Source organism: Castor canadensis, chromosome 10 (assembly GCF_047511655.1).
Source record: "Castor canadensis chromosome 10, mCasCan1.hap1v2, whole genome shotgun sequence".
NCBI lineage: Eukaryota > Metazoa > Chordata > Mammalia > Rodentia > Castoridae > Castor > Castor canadensis.
This window is the reverse complement of record NC_133395.1, coordinates 11,808,705-11,832,120: the sequence shown is the minus strand read 5'-3', so window position 1 is coordinate 11,832,120 and position 23,416 is coordinate 11,808,705. Positions and strand designations below refer to the sequence as shown.

The window sequence follows — 23,416 nt, the reverse complement described above, 5'->3', positions numbered from 1 at the left end:
ATAATTTGTTCTGTCTCATCAATACTGCTCTCTTACTCCCTGCTTTACCATCCCTATTCTTCTTCCAAAATATCAAGCACATAGGTTATAAGAAATAACAGGATAAGGAGCGTGGAGTGTAACTCAGTGGTAGAATGCTTGCCTAACAGATCCATGAGGTCCTGGGTTCCATCCCCAGCACCAAAAGAAGAAAAAGAAGTAACATGATAGTATACACATGAGGGAGACCTGGCATGACCTGGCTGAGACTATCATGACTTCATGATCTCCACTGCGTTTGGCATGCCAAGCTACTAAAGGATGCAAGATTCTTTGGAATTTTTTTAAATTTATGGTTTAAAATCTGTATATTATAACCAGTAAGCTGGCAGATTGAATCTTTTAATTTTATAGATTAAATAAACAATTCTAAAACTATGCTGGTTAAAAGTTAAAAATTAGGGTTGGTGAGTCACTCAAGTGGTAGACTCTGAGTTCAAACCCCAATATTGCCCCCCCTCAAAAAAAATTAAAAATTGCACATATTAAAGAATGATATAATTCTTTACCTACATACATGAGCATATAGCATATAAAAATAATGTGCTCTATGAAAGTATAATCTTGATGACAGTAACAAGGTGTTTGGGGAGTGGGGTGTTGTGTTTTTACTTGCAGTGCTGGCTATCGAATCCAGGATCTTAAGCATACTCTGCAGTTGTTCTACCACTGACTATATTCCCAGCCCTTTTCTATCTTATTTTGAGATAGGATCTCACTAAGTTGCCCAGGCTGGCCTCAAACCTGAGATCCTCTTACCTCAGTCTCTGAAGTAGTAGTCAAAATTATGGGCATACACTCCCACACCCAACTCAAAGTATCAAGTTTTAAATTTAATTTTATCTTCACAAAAACTGTGGAAGGCTCTTTTTGAACTTTTTTGTTGTTGTTATTGTTAGAAAATGAAAAATTTCTTCCTTGCTACCTTTTCCCCCTCATGTTATCTATATGTTTAGATATGTTAGGTTCCAGGTATTTGTATACTACCACATATTATATCATGTGGGGACAGCTATTAAGAACATCTACAATGCTTTATGGTCAGAAGTCCTCATATCACCTGTCATTGTCTTCTTTGTGTTCTTGACTCTTAATAAAATTCAGCATTTTAGGGACTGGTGGAGTGGCTCAAGTGGTAGAGCACCTGCCTAGCAAGCATGGGGCCCTAAGTTCAAACCCCAGTACCCCAAAGACAAAATTGAGCATTTTAATAACGATGTCTTTGCCCACCTCCAAATAAAAATATTTTTTTCAGAACTAGCTGATTTCTAACAGTGAAATATAATTAAAATGAAAAACCTAACTGTTTTGATATGAACTATTATCGTCCAAGTACTACATTCTCTTATGTGTATTTCTCATCTTGTCTAAAACTATTCATCAATGGATAGCTGCTGGAAACAGTGTTGGCTCGCTCCAGTAGACAGACCAAGTATTGTACCTGATGGTATTAGACTCATTGCTTCTGAATACAAATTTGAGTTTGATGACATAAGTAGACTTTCATTGCCATTAGTGTCAGTATGGAATCTGCGAATAAGCAAATAAACTTGTATAAAGAAGAATTTTAAAAAGAAGTGTGTAATCATGAATCCTTCCTTTCTTCCTTCACCAAAGGCCATTGAACACCCAGTCCGAACCAATCAGATTCCACGTCAGATTCCCGAACAGTCATTTTACACAAAGCCCTTGCCTGGGATTATCATGGGAGGAATTTTGCCCTTTGGCTGCATCTTTATACAGCTTTTCTTCATTCTGAATAGTATTTGGTAAGCTGAGGACAAAGTCCTCTTATTCTCATTACCAGTTTATGTAATACTTGCTTTTTGTTTATATGGAAAATGTAAGCAGTTCTTTGATGACCAAAAATCCTAAGAGCCAAAAAGTATGTTATCTGTGCTGTGGGAAGAAGAATAATGAATAATAGTGATAGTAGCTATTATTAATTGAAGGTTTATTACTTCTCACTCTTACTTAACTCTTATTTTCAGAATTCTATGAGATAGACATTGTCTCCATTTTACAAAGATGAAAGTGGGTTTAGGAGGTTGAATAATTATTTCACACAGTTGCACGTGACAGAAAATTGACCTAAGTCTCTCCAAACCCATGTTCTCAAGTAATCTGTATTGCTCCAGGGAGAAGGTCCTCTGGGTGCTTGTTGGAGGCAACTGAGCAGGGGTTGATCTAGGTGACCTTCAGATCCTGTCCAGTCCCCAGGTGCCTTTGTTCTCTTGATTTCTTATTCCCATGGAAAATTTGTAGTGGTAATTTTGAGCCACTCTATTATAATATATGTGCATATGTGTTATGGTACCGAGGGTTGGAGTAGCATAAAATTAGAACTAAACTTGAGCTTTTTGATGAGTAGACTAAGCATATTTGATGTGGTAGTTTCAGGTTCTTCCTGAGCAGAAGGTAAAATCCAGTGATGCTTCACCTCCCTCCTTCATCATCTAAACCTATGAAAATTTGTCTTGTGTGGTTAATTGGGAGAAAAAAACCTTTTCAGTTCAAGAAAAATGAATAGATTGCATCATTTATTGTGTCAATGAAAATATTTATAGCTTGACATGTTTGATTATAGGTCACACCAGATGTATTACATGTTTGGCTTCCTGTTTCTGGTATTTATCATTTTGGTTATTACATGTTCTGAAGCAACTATTCTCCTTTGCTATTTCCACCTGTGTGCAGAGGTATGTATCAGCAGTGTTCACTTACGTTAATTCATAGACAATACTTATAACATTGGCCTGTTGCACCTTGAATACTGTGAATTAAGATGATGTATGTATACATGTTTATTATAAAAGAAATTGACCTATATTTCCAAATCAAAAATACCCTCTTTAGGATTGAATTAAGATCATATCGCAGCTCAGTATTCTTACTTAGAGCTTACCATTAGAGATTTTAGAATGTTAACTTCCTGAGACTAGCATTTTGTGTTAAATTTTCACTGTTGAGTTGTGTAAATGTCTAAGTTAAGAAATTATATTCTTAGTTTAACTTAGTGTTGGATGCCTGTAAGCTCAGCACTCAGGAGGCTGAGGTTCGAGGATTGTGACTTCAAGGCTAGCCTGGGCAACAGAGCAGTTTCAAGGCCAGCCTGAGATGTCATGGGAAGACCCTGCCTCAAAACAGAAATAATTTTTTTGTTTTATATTTTTATTATAATGTAGATGTTTATGGGCTGTGAAAACTTAAGTAAAAATGAACGTTTCAGTGATTAGTGTGATGTGTTATATTCATGGCAACATCAAAGTAATGGCATCATTAGATAATAGTAGAATTGAGTTGTAAAGATGTAGATCACTAGATCCATTCTTTTATAACTTTCTACATGAGATAAAGTCTGTTAAGCTGAGTATGTTGTCTTATTTCTTTAACATCTTATTAGCATATATCAGTTGTACATAGGGATCTAGTTGTGATATTTTCGTGCATGCATATAATGTACATTGGCCATATTCAAACCTCATCACTCTCTTCTTTTGCCTCTCCACTCTGCTGGCTCTCCCCCAGACAGTCCCCCTTTTGTTTTGCTTTTTAATTGAGGTTAAATTCATACAACATGGACTGGAGGTGTGGCTAAAGGGGTAGAGCACTTGCTTTGTAGGTATGAAGCCCTGAGTTCAAATCCCAGTAAGCCAAAAAAAAAAAAAAGATCACACAACATAAAATTGACCATTTTAAAATAAACAAGTCACTGAAACTTACTTACATTATGGTACAACCATCACTTCATTCTTATGACAAATGCTTTCACATGCACACACAGAACCCTATCCTGCCCAGTACTTAAAGCAGTTATTCCCCATTTCCCTCTTCCCCAGATCTTAAAACCACAGGTCTGCTTTGTAATCTCTAAAGATTCTGTCCGGATGATCCTTTTTTGTTTTGTGCGTTTTATTTTTGTTTTTGGCGGTGCTGGGGTTTAAACTCAGGGCCTCATGTTTGTAAGGCAAGCACTCTTCACCAGCCCCTCTGGATGCTTCTTTTTTTTTTTTTTTTTTTTCTGTTATATTATTGTTGTACTGGGGGTACATTGTGACATTTACAAAAGTTCTTAACCATATGTCACAGTTGAATTCACCCCTCTGGATGCTTCTTAATGGGATCATATAGCACAAGGCCTTTTGTGTCTGGTGCCTTACTTGGTGGAATGTTTTCAAAGTTCATCCATGCTATAGCCTATTTTAATACTTTTAATAATTCAGTAATATTCCATTGTATTTTTGCTTATACATTCATCCATTGATGGGCATTTGTGTTGTTTCCACCTTTTGGCTATTGTAAATAATGCTGTTATGAACATTCATAAACAAGTATTTGACTACATTTTTTCAGTTCTGTTGACTATATACTGAGGAGTAGGATTGCTTTGTCATATGCAGTTCTTTAACTTTTTTTTTTTTGTAGTACTGGGGATTGAACTCAGGGCTTAGGGCTGGCTAGACAAGTGCTGTACTGCTTGAGTCATATCCCCAGTCCTTTTGGGGGTTTTTTAGTTTGTTTTGCAGATAGAGTCCAGGCTTTTGCCTGACTAGCCTTGGTTGGTGATCCTCCTACCTCCAACTCCCACATAGCTGGGATTAGACATGTAATCATGTAATCACCATGCTGACTTACTTTTGAGATAGGGTCTCTAACGCTTGTTCTTGCTGGCTTGAAACTTCATTCCTCTCGAGTAGCTGGGATTATAGGTATGAGCCATCACACGTGCCCAACCTTTGTTTAACTTTTTGAATAACCACATTTTATACTACTATCAGTGATATACAAAGGTTCCAATTTTTCTAAATCCTTGCCACAAAGCATTTGTTTTCTCTGTATCTTTTTAATTTGTTATTATAGCTATCCTAGATATAAAATGTCATCTCATTTGATTTGCATTTCCCAAGGCTAATGATGTCAAACATCTTGAGTGGATTGACAATTTGTATATCTTCTTTTGAAGAAAGTCTATCCAAGTCCTTTGCCCAGCTTTGAAATAGAGAAGGGTTAGTCCTCCAGCTTTGTGTTCAAGATTATTTTGATTTATTTGGGGCCCCTTATAATGCTATATGAAATTTAAAGATTGGCTTTTCATTTCTGTAAAAGAGATCTTTGAAGTTTTGATAGAGATTATATTGACACTATAAACCACTATCATACCAATACTAAGTCTTCCAATTTACAAACGTGGGGTGTCTTTCCATTTATTTAGATCTTTTGTAATTCCTTCCAGTAATGTTTTCTAGTTTCAGCATGTAAGTCTTTCATGTCCTTGATTAATTTATTCCTAGATATTTGTATGTCCTCTTTCGGTTGTCCACTGCTGGTATGTGAGAGCACAACTGAGATGGGGGAGTAGCTTACTGGTAGAGAGCTTGCCTCACATGTGCTAGGCCCTGGCTCCAATCCCCAGCACTACAAATGCTCACACACACATGCACAGGCACATACACCCTGGTTTTGGTGTGTAGATCTTATAACCTGAAACTGCTGAGTTCACTTACTAGCTGTGGTGGGGTGTGTGCGTGTGTGTGTGTGTGTGTGTGTATGTGTGTGTCTAGATTCTTTGGGATTTTCTAATCATGTGCTTTTTAAAATTCAGTGTTTTCACATATTCCAAATGATGGGACAATTCTTGAAGTGTCCTCTTTTAAAAGATCTCCTGTTAACCTATAAACGACTCAATGTAAAGGCAAGAAGAGCTGTTTTAATCTCTTACGTTGTTTAAATATATTATTAATAACTAGAAATTATTTTTTCTTTTTTTTTTGGTGGTTGTATTCGGGCTTGAACTCTGGGTCTCGCACTTGCTAGGCAGGCGCTCTACCACTTGAGCTACTTCGTCAGCCCTTGACTAGATTTTAATATAATGAACATTAATTTTGAGCCATGTAAGTAAGGTCTTGTTCATTGCTTTTCCTTGAGAATCATAAATTTTGGAATATAACCTAATGCATTATTATTCATACATGTTTTTATCTAGTTTTTAAGTAGCTCCATAACAGATATGGGGTACTTCTGGGTTTTTTTGTTTTTTTTTTTTTTTTGTGGTGGTGGTACTAGGGTTTGAACTCAGTACTTCACGCTTCCAAAGCAGGCGCTCTACCATTTGAGCCACACCTTCAGCCCATTCCCATTTTGCTGTGGTTATTTTGGAGATGGAGTCTCAAGAATTGTTTGCCCAAGCTGGCCTCTAACCACGATCCTTCTGATCTCAGCCTCCCAAGTAGCTAGGCATGTGGCACCAGCTATCAGGTATTTCCTGGTACCTTTATTGAGGTGGGAAACTTGCAAAGTTCAGTAGGAGCCAGTGACTAGAACTGGTGGCAAAAATTGCGCTTGGGGAACTTGGTCTGTAACTTTGCTCAGCTACATGTTACCTGACATTCTAGAGTAACTCTTGCTCTTTACCTTCTCTCTTCTTTCCCTAGGATTATCATTGGCAGTGGCGCTCATTCCTTACCAGCGGCTTTACTGCAGTTTATTTCTTAGTATATGCAATACACTATTTCTTTTCGAAACTGCAGATCACCGGAACAGCGAGTACAATTCTGTATTTTGGTTATACCATGATAATGGTTTTGATCTTCTTTCTTTTTACAGGTAAGAATAAAAGATTATTTTAGTAAGTTTTTAGACAAATAATTTATTTTCCCTTTACAAAACCCATACTATTCAGTACTCCTGTATTTAACCCTCAATATAAGTAAGCATCAGTTGGTGTGCCCACCAGTGGGTTGCAGCTCAGTGAAGCAAAGATGATAAACAAGTCAGAAGAGGGTGAAGCAGGATTTGTTGTGCTATAAGGACAGGGTACCTGGGTAAGCATCTTCAGTATGCCTTGTGTTAACCTTTGAGGGGTGTCATTGCTTTCTTTTGCTCTCCTACAGAAATAGGCAAAAAGCTGTTGTCAGCTAAGTTTAGTAGTAGGGTTGACATTGAGGACATGATGTCAGGTGAGGCTGAAAGTGGGTGACATCAAAAATGACAAGCATAGGACACTTCCTATTCTGGAAGTTTTTTAAACTAAAAAGTTTCATCTTCATCTCTACTTTAAATTCAAGTACCTGATGGGATATAATGCATTTATATAATTTATATATAAGTGACATTTATATATGGATTGACATTTATATATGTATATTCAAATTTTGTAATTGCAATTTTAGAGCCACATCAAATTGAATTGATAACAGTTTTCTGTATCTAAAGCCCTTGGTAAGAAGTTGCAGAGTAAGTGAATGGACTGAAATAAGAAAATTATGGGACCTTTATCACAAAAAGTAATGTTGAACTGGGCACCATGTCCAGCATTTGGGAGACTGAGGTGAGAGGGTTGTGGGTTCCATGCCAGCCTGGGCTGCAGAGCAATCTCAGGGAAAAAGAAAAGTAATATTGCACAAAATGTACGCCTAAAACTTTATTTAAGATTGTGTTGCATGTTATAAGGAATTGTAATAGCCAAAAGAAAAAGCAATTATTTTGTTGTTGTTGTTGTTGTTGCGACATGTTTGCACTAGGACTTCAAGCTTGCAAAGCAGGCCCTCTGCCACTTGAGCCACACCTCCAGTCTATTTTACTCTGGTTATTTTGGAGATGGGGTCTCACAGACAGTTTGCCTGGACTGGCCTCTAACTGCAACCCTCCTGATCTCAGCCTCCCCAGTTGCTAGGAGTAGAGATAGGAGTCACTGGCTCTTTTTTTAAAATTAGAACTGTTTTACTTGCCTGTTGGTTGAAGAGCGCTAGGTAGTCTGTGAAGTGTCTTCTGAGGTTCCAGTGTGTAACAGGCTCTGTTTCCAGGTGGGGCACCAGAGGTGGTGGGGTTGGGTACGTATCTTGGTGCTGTGTAACATATTTAGAAACACAGCCATACATCTTAATAAATGGCTTAGAAAATAGTAATGGCCTATGAAACAAGGAATTACTGTTTTTGTGTCTCTGTGTTTGTGTCCATAAGTGTATATGTAGAAATAATAGCTTAACAATCACTAACTCATTAAACCAGTTTGGTAATCTGAATCTCGGAGCCTATCAAATTGAATCAAACAGTGAACCAATAACCTTCCATGTACTTCATTTGGTGGATGGATTCTGTTGAGATAGTGGGGAGCACTCTAATGCTCTTTTTTTCCTCAAGTGTGTTTATGGCTGTATTTGCTTTGAATTCCATACTGACACAATTTTAAGTCAATCCATTTCACAAAAAAAATTTGAAGGCAGGGTGGAGAAATGACCCAAACAATGTATGCACATGTAAATAAATAATTTTTGAAAATATGTAACCTAAGGAAAAATACCATTTTTAGTATGTACATTGTGTCCCATAGGGTTGCCCCCAGGATGGTGATTAAGGTATTTATGTTTTCACTATTAGTTTTGTGAAATTAACCCCAGCTTCTTCTCAAACCTTTAAGAAAATCTAAAAGGTATATATCTGTGTGTCCTCCAAAACATACACAAAGCCTTGCATGTACCATGTCCTCAGTGCATGTCCAGTGGAAGAATGAGTATCATAACAGAACTTCCCAAAGGAATGTCCCACATTTGGTCTGTCAATTTAGAAAGTCGTCTTTAATACTTTTCTTAAACAGTGTTCAGGAAAACCAGTCAGGACATTAAATATAAACCTTAAACGGGGACCACATCTGTCCTCTGCTGTCTGTGTTTTTTCCCCAGCCTATTGACTATTTCCCAGGGAGTTTCTGGAAAAATGCTTTCTCAATTTATTTTGAAAATATGTTGGGCAATTTTACAACTTAGTATATATTCTTTTGCAAAACAAAGTCTCTGAATTTGTATGTAATAAGTCTAAATACAGTTTACAAGAGTTCTACACTTGAAATCAGAAAAAACAAATTTAAATTCTAGTCATACTTATTAGCCACACTGAGATAATTCCTCAACCCCTTTGATGTTCTCTTTTGTTATATTTAGAAAACATCCCCATTTAATCTGTGAACCTGGCAGTCTTATTTAGAGTACCACTTTTTTGGAAAAAATTTTAGTAGCACTTCCATTCTGTGACAAAATATTCTTAAATAAGAAAGAAAATGTGGGATCCTTTTCATTTGTTTAATTCAGTCTTTTATGTAGTAAGGAAAATAACTCCTATTACAGAAAGCTTAGGTGATCATTACAATACAAAAATTCTATTAGTTTTTGTAAGAAATTTGATTTGAAGTGGTTTTATATTTTTCAGAAAAGCTCATGGTCTATGGAGTGTTTGTTTCTGGTGTGTTTATACTTTTGTGCCTTTTTAAATGGACCAGTCATTTTAAGTCTGTATTGGTGTAAATTAACAAACTTCCTTTGAAAAGGGACTTACTTTTGTTCTTTTTTTCTAGGAACAATTGGCTTCTTTGCATGCTTTTGGTTTGTTACTAAAATATACAGTGTGGTGAAGGTTGACTGAAGAAGCCCAGAACATCCAGTTAAAACAGAAATAAATTAAATTCTTCATCAACAAAGACCTGTTTTTGTGACTACCTTGAGTTTTATCAGACTTTTGGCCTAGTGATCCTTCAGAAACAACATTCTTCTAAATACACCTCTTCCCATACACCTGTTCCCACAAAATGTGTTTTCGACACTAAAGCATTTGTATTGTGATTTGATTAAGTATATATTCAGTTGTTCTCAATGAAGAGCAAATTTAAATATTATGTGCATTTGTAAATACAATAGGTATAAAGTTTTCAATACTTCTAATGGCAGAATAGAGAGGCCATAATACTGATGAAATACACGACAGTTAATTGTAAATAGGATTTTCTAGGCTCGGTAGGTGGAAAGAATTATTTTTCTTTGAAGGAAATAACTTTTTATCATGGTAATTTTGAAGGATGATTCCTATGATGTGCTCATTGGGGGAGTGTGGCTTTAAAAAATCTTGTACTGATTGTAACTGTTCATACCTTCTTTCTTTTCTGTGTTGACTTCATTATTCCCATGGTGTTGGCCTTTTAAACTATGTGCCTCTGAGTCTTTCAATTTATAAAGTTATTATCTTAATAAATACTGTAAAAACATCTTCATTGCAGCATTACCTGTTATGTATTCAAGGAGATTCTGTAAATGCAAGTCTGTTGGCCAAGGACATTTTAAGGTGATTTGCACTGTTTTATCACATGCATTGAATTCTGTTCATGTAACACTTTCCGAGTTTTGATCTAAGTGAAATGTCAGTCTTTCGGGTTTTATGTCCAGTCTAAAATTTTCACTGTTAAGTCATGCCTGTGCAGTCAGATAAATGATGTAAGTAAGTTCTTAATGTGGGCCTTACATTGTCATTAAGTATTTTATATTCTTGACTTGTTTTTCAAAACACAGTATTTTGACTATTTAAAAGTCAGGCTTTATGATCTATACATTAGCATTGACTAGCAAATCTTCATCTTTATGATGATACTGTTTTAATTTGGATTTCACAAATAATTCTTTTCCTGGAGTTAGGAAATCACTATTTCTTTTTCACATTCATCTGACTAATTGAAGTTTGTTTATGTAGACTATGGAAATTTGAGATGAGTTCAGAATTATTAGTCTGCTTATGTCTGTGAGAAGTTCTTTGTATTCAGGGGCTCACTGCTTGCTGCTTATAAGAAAATCAGACACCGTCATTAAAATTATAACTAAAATTACTGTCACATATATCATGTTGCTTGGTTCTTACCGAGTAATTGTATGTCACTGTCTTTAAAAAAAAAAAAATGAGCCAGGCACGATGGTGACTCCTGTATTCCAGTGCGTGGAAGGCTAAGGCAGGAGGATCATGGGCTTGAGGCCAGCTGGTTTTGAAGAATGAAGAAGCTCTAGGTATTTTTAAACTCTCCCATAAGAGGATTTAAGAGAAAAGTTCTTTTCCAACTTATTTTTCCTGTCTTTTGCACTTTAGCAGTATTATTGAGGTAGGCTGGTTAATGAAAAGGAAAGGTTTTGCTTAAAATGACACACTCTTGAGGTTAGTTTTATTGGGTCAAAGTTAAGGTTTCTTTCATTTCTCCTTCAATGAACAATCAGTGATTAAAAACGAGCTGGAGGCATGGCTCAAGTGGTAGAGCGCCTGTCAGGCAAGCATGAGGCCCTGAGTTCAAACCCCCCAGTCCTGCCAAGTAAGTCAACTTACTGTTTTGGTCTAACTTTATGAGGTGACCATGTAACAGTGAATAGATAGATGGCAAGTGGGAAAATGCAGTACAGGCTGAGTACCGCTTATCCAAAATGCTTGGGACCAGAACTGCTTCAGATTGCAGAGTTCTTCAGATTTGGGGATATTTGCATAGACTGCAACCAGTTGAGCATCATGTCAGTGCTATAAAAATTTCCAGTTTCTGGACTAGGGATATACTTGGTGGCAGAGCATTTATCTTTCGTGCGCTAAGGCCCTAGGTTAAGGAATGTTCAGCCTATATTAAGGATAAAGGGAAATGAGTGTGAGGGAGGAATGATGGGGGAATAGTGAGGCAAGTGAGGAGAGCAGTAGAGAAATGCTCTGCACTCTGTCTTGAGGGAATTCCCCAGCAAAGAGCCCCCAGACCCTTAGCACCATAAACCCTTCTCCTCATGCGGTGTTGAGATGTGAGCATCCAGGAACCTCAGGGAGAAGTCTTGTGGGAAAGCATTCATGAAGGAAGCAGGAATGTAGTGAAGGCCTGGAAACCAGTGACAGAGGCACTTTGCTGCCAGAGGTATGTTTGATTCATTCTTTTGTCTCCCTGGGTCATTTCTAAGATCTAACCATTTTGCAAGGCTGTCCTGAGCACTGTTTTAATGAAAGTAGCCTTTTGTCTGCAACCTGCCTCATCAAGAAGGTAACCAGGCATTCGGGCAGCACCCTGGCTGCCTAGCCTCTTCACTGCCACAATTTCTTGCTCCAGCTGTGCCTTCACCCCATACCCGATTCCAATCTCACCTGGCCTTCCTAGCTGTTCCCCACTGCCTCCTCTCAGTTTCCCTTCTGTGTTCAAATCTCCCTTTCCTTGCTCTGTTTTTAAATATGCTGAACTTTCTGCTAGGTTTTACAAACCAACACAAAAGCCCTCCAAACCCACTTTCCTCTGCCCATCTGTCTTTGGCTTCTCACATCTCTCGGATTCTGCTGGAAGTTCTGTCGCAGAGGTCTCCATTGCCCACTGAATCCCCCAGCCAGTAGGTACCTTTCAGTCTGGATTTTACCAGCCCCCTCTTAACATGGCGTGGCTCTCAGCATTTCTCTTTTTGTTGAAATGCAGTGTTTCTCAAGGCCTGGACTTGGGTCACCTGCATAGAACCCAGAGAGCCCCCACCCCAGAGAGTCCCACCCCAGAGAGCCCCACCCCAGAGAGCCTCACCCACGTATCCTGGCCCTACATGTGTCTTGAGAACCCCAAAAAGCCTTACCCATGTCCTGGCCCTGCACAAGTCTTGAGAGCCTCACCCATGTCCTGGCCCTACACACGTCTTGAGAACCCCAAAGAGCGTCACCGCATGTCCTGGCCCTACACGTGTCTTGAGAAGTGCGTTAAATAAGAGATGCCATCCCTTTTTTTTCCTCCAAATTCTGCCACCTGTCTATCCTTTGGGAAACTCCATTCTTCTGCTTACCCAGTTCTCTGTCCAGTTTCACTCTCATTTTTTGTTGTGTTGGTGGGAGTTGAACTCAGTGCTGCACAATTCCAAAGGAGGGGCTCCACCGCTTAAATCACACCTGCAGTCCACTTTGCTCTGGTTATTTTGGAGATAGGGTCTCATGAACTGTTTGCTGAGGCTAGCATTAATCCTTCTGATCTCAGCCTTCCAAGTAGCTAGGATTACAGGAGTGAGCCGGTGCCTGGCTTCTCTCTCATTTTAATAAGCTTCGCCTCCATCTCCAGCTGTTACCACCTGCTTTCTGAACAACCTGTGTGGTCCCCACGAACCTCAAGCTCATGTACAGAAGTGAGCTGCTCCATCCCCTAGCCCCCCCACACACACACCCTGGGTTCTGCACCTCCAGACAGACCAGACAGCTACTTCATCACCCATGCTGGAATCTCAGGTCACCTGGGCACTTGCCATCAATCACCAAGTTTTGTGCATTTCACCTCCAACTCCTCAGATCTGCTGCTCCCTGCCCGCCTCCTCCACAACTGGATCCTGCAGCAACATCTCCCAGATGACTGCAGCTGGCCCTGGCTAATCCTGTTCCTTGCATGTCTCTCCGCAGTGACACTTGCCATAGCTGCTGTGGAATGGGTCTCAAACAGCCACACCTGCTATTCACCTCCCTCCATAACAGCCCCATCCACCCCAAACTACATGTGCTCTCCAATTTTGCAAATAAGAAAAAGCCTTCCCAAAGGTGTAGCAAAACAGCACAGAAATTTTAACTTGAAAACAAAGTGCCAGACACTGGTGGCTCACACCTGTAATCCTAGCTACTTGGGAGGCTGAGATAAGGAGGATCAGTGTTCAAGGTCAGACCAGGTAAATAGTTCCCAAGACCTCCTCTCCAAAGTAAGCAGAGCAAATGAAATGGAGGTAGAGGGCCTGCTTTGCAAACACACATCGCAGTCCCACAAAAACCCAAACACGTTGAGGTGTTCAAGGGTTCAAGCAACTCTTTCAACATTGGTCATAGAGGTTTGTTTACTGCACTTACTAGAGCCCACTGGAGTTCGTAATGGATTTGCGTGACAAAAAGAAAACCTTTTAGGTGTTTCAAATGCACTTGCTCCAAAATTATGACATGAATCTCATGTCACCAAAAGCCTTGTTTTAGATCTGAAAAACAGCAAACCCCAATGACTTCAGTTACACCAATCACTTCTGTTTTGTTTAATGCAAGTATTAGTTGTTAGTACTGCCATGATAAAATACGATAGACGGGCCCATGAGTAACAAATTCATTTTCTCACAGTGCTCAAGGCTGGACATCTAAGATCAAAGTCAGCAAGTTTGTTTCCTCCTGAGGCCTCTCCTGCTTGTTGGTAGCTACCTTTTTTTTTTTTCTTGTTGAGTTTTTTCTTTGCAGTGCTGGGGATTAAACCCAGGGCCTCCAGCATGCTGCAAGCGCTCCACTACTGAGTTACACCCCAGCCCCTGGTGGCCATCTTCTTCATGTGTCTTCACGTGGCCTCTCCTCTGCTTGCACGTGTCTTGGTGTCTCTTTGTCCCAATTTCCTCCTCTTATATAAGGTCACCAAACTGACCCACTCTTATAAAGTAATTGGACTTTCTTAAAGATCCTATTTTCAAACAAAGTCACATTTGTAAGTCCTGGGAGTTAGGGTTCCAACATGCCAATGGGGTGGGGGATCAAATCAGTCTGTAATAATACACTTCTTTCTAGGGAAATACAAAGAACATATGAATTCTTTCATCTTTTCAGCACTAAAGTCAAAGCCACCCATTGAACCAAATGTCACAGGAATTCATCCTTGGATCACAGTTAAGTCTGTGACCCCTGCCTGAAGAAACTCAGTGTTGGATGTCCAGGGTGGCCCTCCTCCGGCCAGGCTCCCACACCTGACAGAAGCAGCTGGGTGGTTAACAGGGCAACGGGTATCTGCACCACGCTGGGCTTCTCTGGAGCATCAGGCCCCACAGAGGATAAAAGGTTGCTTCTGGGCTGGATCTGTTCTATAGCCAGATAATTATTTTATTTGAGAAGTCTTGTTTCTGACATAACCAAAATTGCTCAAGAAAAAGGAGCCTTGACTGTAGGTTTGGAAAGGTTTTTATAAACCCCATTATAACGGCCTCTTCATGCTTTACAACGCAGTCATACTAGGTGTATCTCCCTACACAGACCCCCCTCCGAGGAATTATAAGCTCTTTGGGACTGGGCCCTACCTTACTCATCTCGGTTGCCATGGTGACATGCTCACGGAAGGTAGCCATGTGCTTTCAGAATTAAGAAATGAATACTTTCAAATCGTCCTTGTCACTTAAGGACCTGCCTAGTTATGTCATTTTTCTCAGCCCCAACTTTTGACTAATTTGATCATTTAGACAATGCCAATAAAAAGAGTAGTCTTCGCAGGTGCATTTGCCACTTGTATTTTATGTTTCATAGTATGTAATCCATGCCTTAATTGAAAGGAGAGACTCTACAGTGTAAAGTGTGCCATTACGACAATTTGGAGGCTCAGGCAAACACAGACCCAGCTCTCTGTTCCCATCACACATACAAGGTGCCCAGCATGAGCACAGGTGCGGCCCAAGCATTGCTGTGGGGTCACAAATGGGCACCTGGTGACAGTTGAGCTGTGTTTGACTTGGAAATTACCAGCACTTCAAATCTGTGCAATTGAAGCCTTATTCTTTTCAGAGATCATTAATATCCCAATAATCACAAAACACTTAAAAACTGTAAAACATTACAGGTCTTAAAGATTTTTTTTTTTTAACAATCAACTGTAGAAGGCTTTATGAAGGCCTTTGGGGGTTTGTTGTATTTCTTTGAGATGCTGGGGGTCAAACCTAGGGCCTCACACATGCTAGGCAAGTGCTCTACCAGCCATGCTTTGGGGTTTTAATGAACAGAATAAATAACCTCTGTTAACAGAATAAATTCTTCATTTTTCTGCCTATGGATAACAGGACATTCTTGTACTTAATACGTACATTTGTCATGAAGAAATTGTTTTTCCAAATTTATATTTTTTCTACTGTAGTTCAGATAGATGGTGACCATACTTAAGCTACATTATGATCACATGTGTAGATAGTGCTTTTGTTTCTCAGATATGAACCTGTTTCGTTCTGCCGATTTGTCTCTCCTTAACTATGTTATTTGAAATCTAAGCACTGAAATCATTGTTTCTGCTCATTCCTCTCAGTTCTGGAATTCTACTGAATTTCTTCAGTATGCTCACTTCATATCTACATTCTACATTTGATTATCTTTTTTTCCCTTTTATTCTTGGACCCAATGGTTATTTGGCATTCTCTTTAGTAATGATTTTTTTTTAATCTTGTAAAGAAGAAAACATGGCTCTAAGAAGTTTCATTATATCCTTTGGATACTTTTAGCAAAGCTAGTCTAGGTCACATGATTGGTGTTGACCATGATAAATAACCTTATAAAAAGTCATAGGTCATAACACAAAGTATCATTTCCTGAGGACTTAACAGACAGATGCATGGTCATGGTGGCAGCAAGACCAGTAGAACTCTGCAACTTGGGTCAGAGACGGGACTTACATAGTGGCCAGGACAAGGTGGGTATCATTCAAGTCACAGCATCCCTGATTTGTGTGGAGCTGACATTGTCAGTGCACTCCTGATACTGACGGCACATACCACTCTGCTGGGTTTATCTACAGTATGCTAGGAAACTGAGGGAGTGGGGACAGGCCAGGGTGATGAAAGGGCAATCATGGTGGCCATGGCTCAAGATGGCTTCAGGAAGGTCAAGCTGGTTCCCTACAATAATACTTCTAATAGGTGCATATTTGTTGACTGGAATTTAGATAAGCGGTACTGATTTTAAATATTTAAATTATTGTTTAGCATAATGACTTAAATACATCATTTCAATATTCTGTTTAGTTCTCAGATTCCAGAACATGCTATTTTGATTCCGTAAAGTAATGCATTTTAATGTGCATGCAACAAAATTATCTTGTACACTTTGTTCTACGTTCATTGACAGTTGTTAAAACAAATCAGCACTGGCAGAACTTGGCCAGCTCCCCTCCACACCTAGTTTGAACTGTTACCCGTGGAACCAGCCCAAACAGAAAGCTACAAAGAGGCTAATTGAAATCAGAATGCTGGGTCACTTTTCATTCAAACAAAACAGATGGCCCTTCTGCCACACTTCTGTCAAACTTGGGGGAAACCATTAAAAGCATTTTTAACTCCCACACATGTTTACTCGCTCCTTAAAGGAATTATACATAGCTCCTCAAATGCTGGAGAGGGGGAAGGGAGCTTTTTAAATCACAGAGCTTGTGTCCCTTTATCTCCAAGTTTTAAGAAAAAGCATTTTTAATAAGGGTATTCAGCATTTGAAGTTTCAACTTAGATTATAAAAACTTTAATTTTCATTTATATTAATTATCTTTTTTCTTTGGCACACAATTCAAAATGTTACAGTAGGTTGGAGACATAACTCAAGTGGTAGAGCACTCCCTGTAAGCATGAGGCTGTGAGTTCAAACCCCAGTACCACCAAAAAGAAAGGAAGGAAGGGAGGGAGGGGAAAGAAAAGAAAGAAAAAGGGGGAAATAGTTTGGACAGGTGTGTTGGTACATGCCTGTAATTTCAAGGTCAGACCATCAAAAAGTTAGCAAGACTTCATCTCAACAACCTGGGTGTGGTGCTATACACCTGTCATCCCAGCTTTGCAAGAGGCGTTGGTAGGAAGATCAAGATCTGAGGCTGGCCCCAGAAAAATGAAAAACAAAACAACAAAAAAAAAACCCCATGAGATCCTATCTGAAAAGTAACACTTCTTGCTGGGGGTATAGCCCACGTAGTAGAGCTCCTGCCTAGCAAGCTCCACGCCCTGAGTTTAAACCCCAGTGTCTCCAAAAAAAATGTAGACTATAGAGAAAAGTAAGACTTCTGTCATCCCCTGGAGATAACAACTGTTAATAACAAACCAGGTTTCTTTCCAGAAATTAAACCTTTTTAATCTCTTATTTGAATACCTATTTAACTGAAAATAATATTTAATTTCAAAACTAATATGCAGGTTTTTAAAAAGCAGCCATGGCACTGGAGTTTTTATTGTGTAGAGAGTAATGGAAGTATTAATACAAGGCATCACTGTGCCATTGAACGACACATCTGATATTTAATAAATATGTAAAGTGACATAAGCCACCTCTTGGGGCCTATTGGAGGAAAGAAATGACAACATTCAGAACTTTGACCGCTGGCCCATGTCTCAACTGCCCAGAGTCAGTACATGGTGACAAAAGCCCTAATAAGAGCATTACCTGTATTTACTAATGGTGTGCCATCCGTGCCACACAATGAGGCCCCTTACTAATGATCTCTGAGCAACAGTGAAGACAGCTGCTCCCAGCCGGAGCGTGGGGAGTGTCGGCCTTGACACTGTACCTCCAGGTTGGCTCTGGAACTGCAGACTTTCCAGCATTAACTCTGTCCCCCAGGCTCATCAGAGCTTCATTTCAGAATCACCCGGCTTATCTCTACCTCAGGCTTATCTCTACCTAATTTTCTTTTTACCTGTCAGAGGGTAGCATTTTTGTGTAACAGTGGAATGAAAAGCTTGATTTTCTATTAAATTACAAAAAAAAAAAAAGCAACCCAAGGATCAGTGTAGATGGGTGGAGCAGATGGGGCCTGCACTTTTCTCTGGTGCCCTTGCCATTTCTCCACTGAGGAGGCTGCTCCTCCCCTTACCAGGAAGCTGGGTTGTGGCTAATTTGACAGCTCTGGAGCAACCAACCTGGCCTATTTGAAGGCCTCTGCCTTTGTATCACTTGGGCTCAGGTGAGGAAGGCCAGGTGCCCAGGTGCCTCATGCTACAGGGCACATTCCCTGTAGATCGAGGTTCCAGCAATTCTTGAACATGTTCTCCATGCCTCCCAGGAGGTCCCAGGAGGCTCTCCACCTTCCAACACCTGACTCAAAGAGAATGGGGCAGGAAGCCCCCCAGGGAAAGAACAGACTTCATGCTGTGCCTCTAGGTTGTCCTGGAAGTCTAGACTGTTTCAAAGCCCTGAGAAGTCTGTGCAGTCTACCCTTATCTTTCTGAGTTACACTTGCACTCAGATATTTAAACTTCACATTTGCTATCCTTGTACGTCAGTAAATATATGTGTACTTCGTGAGCCAGTAACAAAAGGCTGAAAAGGAACTGGGTAGGGATGGAAGCCACGACTACCTCTGTCCTCACAATGTTGGAGTGTGCAAACACAGTGCTTTGGCATTTGCAAGATTTACCATAATTTTAGCAGATTTTCTATGTTTAGATTTTCCATACATTATACAGAGTGAATTACTGTTCTTTATTTTCCTCAAAATTATAGTATGACCACTATGGGAAGGAGAGAAGTTGTTGGAAGCTGGACTTCCTGGCAGCAATGAGAGTGTGTAACCCCTCATCTCTGTGTCTCAGAAGAAATTGACTGCTTGCTGCTCAGTACTGAGGTTTCAATTCACCTTAGGATTGCTAGGCAGGTGCTCTATCACTTGAACCACACGCCCCCAGCCCTTTTTTGCTTTTAGTTATTTTCCAGGTATGGTGTCAAGTTTTTGTGCATGCCAGTCTCAGATCACAGTCTTCCAACCCATGGCTTCCCACATTGCTGGAATAATAGGAGTGTGCCACCATGCCAGTTTTATTAGTTGAGGATGGGGGTCTCACTAACTTTTAGTCGAGGCTGGCCTCAAACCTCGATCCTCCTGATCTCCATTTCCTGAGTAACTGGGATTACAGATGTGAGTTACCACCCCCATTCCCTATTGTTCATTTTGAGGGTACAAGTTGCTGATTGTGTGGTGGGGAACAAGCCTGAGCCCTTCCCAGTCAAGAGAAAGAACGGTGGTGAGACAGATGTGGAGAGGTAAAGGGAGGGCAGTGAATTGGTGTCTGGGTATGGAGCCATTTCTCTGACTCCCTGCTGCCAGGCCACTTGCTTTCTGAAAAAGCCAAGTGGCTCTTGATTGAAGTGGATTGTGTCCCCTCCCAAAAAAAAGATATGTTGAAGTCCTCCCCCCCAATGCCTCATTGCAGATGTAGCTAACTGAGATGAAATCCTCTCCAATATGGTCAATATCCCTGTGGACAGGAGATACTGCTGCATGGTGCCTGGGATAGAGGCTGGAGCTATGCAACTGCAAACCAAGGAACCAAGAATTGCCAGCAAACCAGGAGAAGCTAGGAAGAGGTAAAGAAGACTCCCCTGTGGTTTCAGAGGGAGCATGGCTCCTTGATTCCAGTCTTCCAGCCCCTAGAACTGTGAAAGGAGGAATTTCTGTTGTTCAGCAGCCCTGAGAAAGTAATTCGGTAGCTGCTATATTTAGACCCACATCTAGTGAGTAAAGAAATACGTTCTAACAGAGACAGAATTAAAATGAAAACATCCATCTGAGGGAGCCCTAGAGCCGTCACTTCTACCGTCCTAATTTGACTCTAACTTAAATAATAGCTGTTTTCAGGACATGCTCTCTGAATCTCCTTTCAAAGTGATGCTCCTTATTTTTAGTTTCTGTTCTATTGAAATTTGGATTCTGCCTTTCAAATGCCTTTATTGCACTGAATGCCTTTGACCTGTGTGGGTGTTAGCAAAAGTGCAAGATTCTGAGTGAGGCAGGTGCTCAATGACCCATTGACCAGCTCCGACTGGTCTCGTCAGGCCTGGATGCTGGGGTAGTGTGACAACGGCTTGAATGAAGAAGACTACCCTCCCTGTCTACAGTTTGATGATGGGACAGGAATACTTTTTGAGGGCAATTTTTTAGGGGCCAAGGAAACTGCAAATTCTGCTGTCCTCTGGAAATTTTCATCTGGACCAACAACATAGAAACAGTCTCCATCTGCCCGCTACATCCAGCCAAGCCACAGAGGGATTTGATTTTCTCAGACATTCGTTCTGGTGGCTCTCAGTGGGGTTCCCAGACCCACAGTGTCCATGTTGCCTGAGAACTTGTTAGAGATGCCCTGCCCTAGACCTACCAGATGAGTCACAGGCTCTGCAGGAGGGCCTAGCAGCTGTCCAGATGCTTCAGATGCCCACTAGTGTTTGAGAACCAAAGCTGGAATCTGATGCTGACTGTAGCAATGCACTGCTTCAATTCTTCTCCTGCCCGTCCAGCTGCTTCTTCATCATATTTCATTCTGTCTCCTTCTTCCTTTATATCCCTGCTCATATATGAATATGTACACGTTCATTCATTCATTCAGAAAACACTGACAAAGGATATGCTGTGGTCAGTTTAGTGGCTGGATCCAGATGGGTGTGAAGCTCTCTCTAAGGTGTGCTGGGTAAGCTCCCTTGGGTTGTAAGGAGCAAAGGCTCTTTCAGCTTTTGCAAATGACAACATTTATTGTAATGCAAGGAGATCTGAGCATCAGTTAGTACTGCCAGGAAAATACATAGTTAAAGTTATTTCTTTCTCCAAAGGAAAGGTGAAGCAACGAGAAGTAAGAAATATGGGAAATTGGCCAACACGTAGTATCCATGTTGTCTTGAAACATTCTTATGACAAGCTGTAAGTCCCAACAGTCCCACAGGTAGCTCCAAGGCCAGGTGTCCTTCACTGCTTTACTGGCCCTATAAATGCCAAAGCATGTATGCCAGAGCTTTGCTATGTTGCTGTTTCTTTCTTTGGTGGGACTGGGGTTTGAACTCAGGGCCTCATGCTTGCTAGATAGGCACTCTACCATTTGAGTCACTCTGCCAACTTTTGCTTTCCAATTTTTAACAGCTTTTTTGTTTCATTTCTGCATGTAAGTGGAGCGTCATGAAGATGACTCTCCCCACACCAGTTGGTTCCCTTCTCTTTTCCCCTGCTCATAGTCAGTCATGAAGCAGGACCAGGAAGGGACCTTCATCTAAAACCAAAGCAAAGCAGAATATGAAAATGGCAGATAGGGAGAAATCACTACTTCTAGGACTGAGGCAAAATGTCTAAGAAAGACAAACTTGGAGGAAGGCTCCCCTCCATCTGAGGTTAGGGCCCCTTGGTTATAGGAGTGTGGCCCCCGGATGGAGTGGACATTTGCTAAGGAGCTGTAGGCCATGTTGGCAGCAGAAAACCACATGCTGGGACTGGCAAAATGGCTCAAGTGGTAGAGCATCCGCCTAGCAAGTGTGAGGCCCTGAGTTCAAACCCCAATGCCACCAAATAAAAAAAAAAAACACATGCTAGGTGGCTAGGTGCTGGTGAGACTCATCAGGAAGCTGCCTGCTTGGGGGACAATAAGCCCCCCTGAAGGGGTGTGTGTAGGTCCTCCCTCCCCCGCTGACTGCCCACACCACAGGAACAAGAAAATGTTCCCTGGGACCAGAAGGAAAAGCCTCTCCCCCTGCAGTGACCCTCCAGGGCCTACTCCTGACAAAACTTAATGTTGTCTCGGATGTCAAAGGGCCTGTTTACAGCAGGGCCAAAAGGATGGCAGGATGGCTCTGGAACTTGGAGCCCAAATGGATGCCCTGCAATGAAGTCAGGAGAGCTAAGCGTTCGTGTCCATGACAGTCCATTGACCAGGGCCTCCATGATGGCAACTCTGGAGAACTTTCCAGTCCTCATCTCTAGTCCTGTCTGCTTGTTCAAGATCTAGTCTAGTCTGGAAGCCACTACCAATTTGACGGTCACATATTTGGAACTCAGGTTTGCAGAATTTAGCTCATTTCACTCTTACCATCTGTACCCATAAGGCCCTTCTCATTTTATATTTTTTCTTTTAATTTTCAGGCCTTACTCCCATTTCCGATCTACCCTATCCTTGTAATACATTTGGCACATGTTCTTGGATGTTGCTCTGGTTTGAATATGGTGTAGCCTCAAAAGCTCATGTGCTAGAAGCTTGCTCAACAATGTGGAGGTGTTAAGGTGTGGAACCCTTAAGCCTGGGCCCAAAAATTAGGTAATTAGGTCATGGGGTTCCACCCTTGTGAATGGATTAATGCTGGTGTCTCAGAGTGGGTTGTCTCATGGCAGTAGATTAGCTCTCTGAAGAGTGGAATGTTTCATAACACTGGCTTCCCGTAGCAAGTGGCCCTTCTGCCCACAGCCAGTTCCCCTTCTACTTCTCTACCATATTGTGGCACCACTTGGCAGCTCTAGGGCACCATGCTGTTTGGATCCTTCAGCCACCAAAATCATGGGCCAAATAAACCTCTCTGTAAGTTTCCCATCATCAGGAATTTTGTTATAACAATCCAAAATGAACTAAGACTGACTTGCACATAATTTTTAAAAATATATAGAATTGCTTTGTCCATGTATTTATACATACATACAAACGTGCAACAGGGTTGAGCTACAGGTCTGGTTTTGTCTCTGTCTTTCCTTTTCCCAAACATATTTTGTTGTCGTTTGTTTGTATTTGTGTTTCTTTAAAGCAGCCTCTTGCTAAGTTGCTCAGACTACCTTCAAACTTGCAATCTTCCTACCTCAGCCTCCTGAATATTGAGATTACAAGCATGTGCCCCCACATCCAGTTTTTTTTTGTTGTTTTTTTTTTTGCAGTACTGGGGTATTTGAACTCAGGGCCTCATGCTTGCTAGGCAGGCACCCTACCACTTGAGGTACTCCACCAGCCCTTTTCTGTGTTGGATATTTTTCAGATAGGGTCTCATGATTGTGGCTTCGAACCACAATCCTCCTGATCTCTGCCTCCTGAGTAGCTAGGATTACAGGCGTGAGCCACCGGTGCCTGGCTCCACATCCTGTTTTTAAGATCTGTCCATGTAGCTCTATGTACCTCTT

The 23,416-nt window shown here is 40.8% G+C and overlaps 1 protein-coding gene across 1 annotated transcript in view; it reads left to right on the top strand.

Moving 5' to 3' along the window:
- Tm9sf2 (transmembrane 9 superfamily member 2) overlaps positions 1-10,069 on the top strand; it is a 51,660-nt gene extending 41,591 nt beyond the window's left edge. Inside the window, exons 14-17 of the mRNA XM_020165398.2 lie at positions 1,657-1,808; positions 2,627-2,738; positions 6,471-6,642; positions 9,386-10,069. Coding sequence (XP_020020987.2) covers positions 1,657-1,808; positions 2,627-2,738; positions 6,471-6,642; positions 9,386-9,453 — 504 coding nt within the window. The 3' untranslated portion in view covers positions 9,454-10,069. The remainder of the gene's footprint in view (positions 1-1,656; positions 1,809-2,626; positions 2,739-6,470; positions 6,643-9,385) is intronic.
- Positions 10,070-23,416: the final 13,347 nt, after the last annotated feature.